General features: G+C 62.4%; 1 protein-coding gene across 1 annotated transcript in view; it reads left to right on the top strand.

The window, feature by feature from the left end:
- Positions 1-1,344, top strand: part of LOC102038091 (T-cell leukemia homeobox protein 3-like) — a 2,004-nt gene extending 660 nt beyond the window's left edge. The window contains exon 2 of the mRNA XM_014311334.2: positions 1,036-1,344. Coding sequence (XP_014166809.1) covers positions 1,036-1,277 — 242 coding nt within the window. The 3' untranslated portion in view covers positions 1,278-1,344. The remainder of the gene's footprint in view (positions 1-1,035) is intronic.
- Positions 1,345-2,028: the final 684 nt, after the last annotated feature.

The raw sequence follows: 2,028 nt of genomic DNA, 5'->3' as shown, positions 1-2,028 counted from the left end.
TGCCCCAACCATGCCCTGCATGGCTCCACCTGCCTCAACCATGCCTGTCCCCCCAGCTGCACGGCTCCTCCAGCCCAGATGGCCTGCTGGATGTGGGTGGGAGGGAGGGGCTGTGGGTGCCAGGGGGTCCCTGAGGTGCTGTGGGCTGTGCCCCACGTCCCATAGAGCCCCATGGCCACCCATGGTCCCAGCCATGCACAGCCCTGCCCACACAGTGTGGCCCTGGTGGCAGCTGTGGTGCCATGGTGCCATGGGGATTTGCTGCTGTAGGGTCATGGCTTGGCCAAGGTTGCTGCCAGAGCAGGAGGGGTGCGGGCACTGGGGGCTGTGCCTGCCAAACCTTCACTTTCCTCCATGCTGTTTTGCTGCTTTGATGCTCCCTGCAGCTCCAGCAGCTTCTGGGGCTGGGATGTGGCACATTGGCCACAGCAGGGGTGGCTCACACCTCAGCTGGGCAGAGACATCCCCTTCCCTGGCCCTTGGTAGTGGCCAACCCAGGCACTGCTGGCCCATGGAAAGAGAGGCTGTCTGCTTCCCAACAGTTTCTGTGGTCCCATCCCTTCCCGGGCAGGGCTGGGCAGTCCCTGCAGTGCCCCGGAGGCTCCTCGAGGGCTGTAGCAGGGCTCAGTGTGAAGGGAGGGTGGGTTTGTGCAGCCGGGCTCGATGGTCCTGCATCAGTCCTGTGACCGGGCCAGCCCATCATCCACCCCGACATTCCAGTGCCGACCGCAGGGCTGGGGGAGTGACTGTGCCGTGGGGTAGGAACGGGAATGGGTCCTCTTTCATGCCATGTCTTCAGCTGTCCCCACCTTGGGGACAACTCTGGGTGTCCCCCTCCCATACTCTCCGTGGCCCCCCTGGCGCTCCCCATCCCCATGCGGCCCCTTGGCCCCGAGCCCCCCGCCATCCTTCAGGGTCCTGCCTTGCTGTGCTTTGCTGGGGTCATCCCTCACCCCCCGCCATCCCCCAGGGTCCTGCCCTGCTGTGCTTTGCTGGGGTGACCCCCAGCGCCCCCTGACGCCGCTGTCCCCACAGCCGCGCTGTCGCCCTTCGCGGTGACGCGGCGCATTGGGCACCCGTACCAGAACCGGACGCCGCCCAAGCGCAAGAAGCCGCGCACGTCCTTCTCCCGGGTGCAGATCTGCGAGCTGGAGAAGCGCTTCCACCGCCAGAAGTACCTGGCCTCGGCTGAGCGTGCCACCCTGGCCAAGGCCCTCAAGATGACGGATGCCCAGGTCAAGACCTGGTTCCAGAACCGCCGCACCAAGTGGAGGTAACAGGGACAGCCCCTGGGACAGCTGCCACAACCGTGATGCTCACAGCCCTCTGGCAGACACCCCAATATATCCCTATGACAGCCACCCCTATGTGTCCCTCCGACAGCCACCCCTATGTGTCCCTCTGGCAGACTCCCCAATATATCCCTCTGGCAGACACCCCAATATCCCTCTGACAGCCACCCCAACATATCCTTACGACAGCCACCCCAATAATATCCCTGTGGCAGCCACCCCAATATATCCCTGTGGTAGCCACCCCAATATATCCTTACAACAGCCACCCCAGTATATCCCTGTGGCAGACACTCCATATCCCTCTGGCAAACACCCCAATATCCCTATGACCCCAATATCCCTCTGGCAAACACCCCAATATCCCTATGACCCCAATATCCCTCTGGCAAACACCCCAATATCCCTATGACCCCAATATCCCTTTGACAGCCACCCCAATATCCCTTTGACAGCCACCTCAATATATCCTTCTGGCAGCCACCCCAATATCCCTTTGACAGCCACCCCAATATCCCTCTGGCAGCCCCAAACCCCACATCCCTCCAGCAGTGAACGCCACATTCTGGGAGAGGCTGGGACTGGGATGAACTGGGGATGGATGGCATCACCACGGCCTCCCCTGTGCCTTGCTGTGCCCTCTCTGGTGGCGTTGTGGCACGTGTCCCATGGCAGTAGGAAGGGGACAAGGGACAGTGCTGTGGTGGCAGTGCCATCTGCGGCCGGTGCCAAGGTT

This window comes from Geospiza fortis, unplaced genomic scaffold (assembly GCF_000277835.1).
Source record: "Geospiza fortis unplaced genomic scaffold, GeoFor_1.0 scaffold1695, whole genome shotgun sequence".
Classification (NCBI taxonomy): domain Eukaryota; kingdom Metazoa; phylum Chordata; class Aves; order Passeriformes; family Thraupidae; genus Geospiza; species Geospiza fortis.
This window is presented reverse-complemented; position numbering and strand designations above follow the sequence as displayed.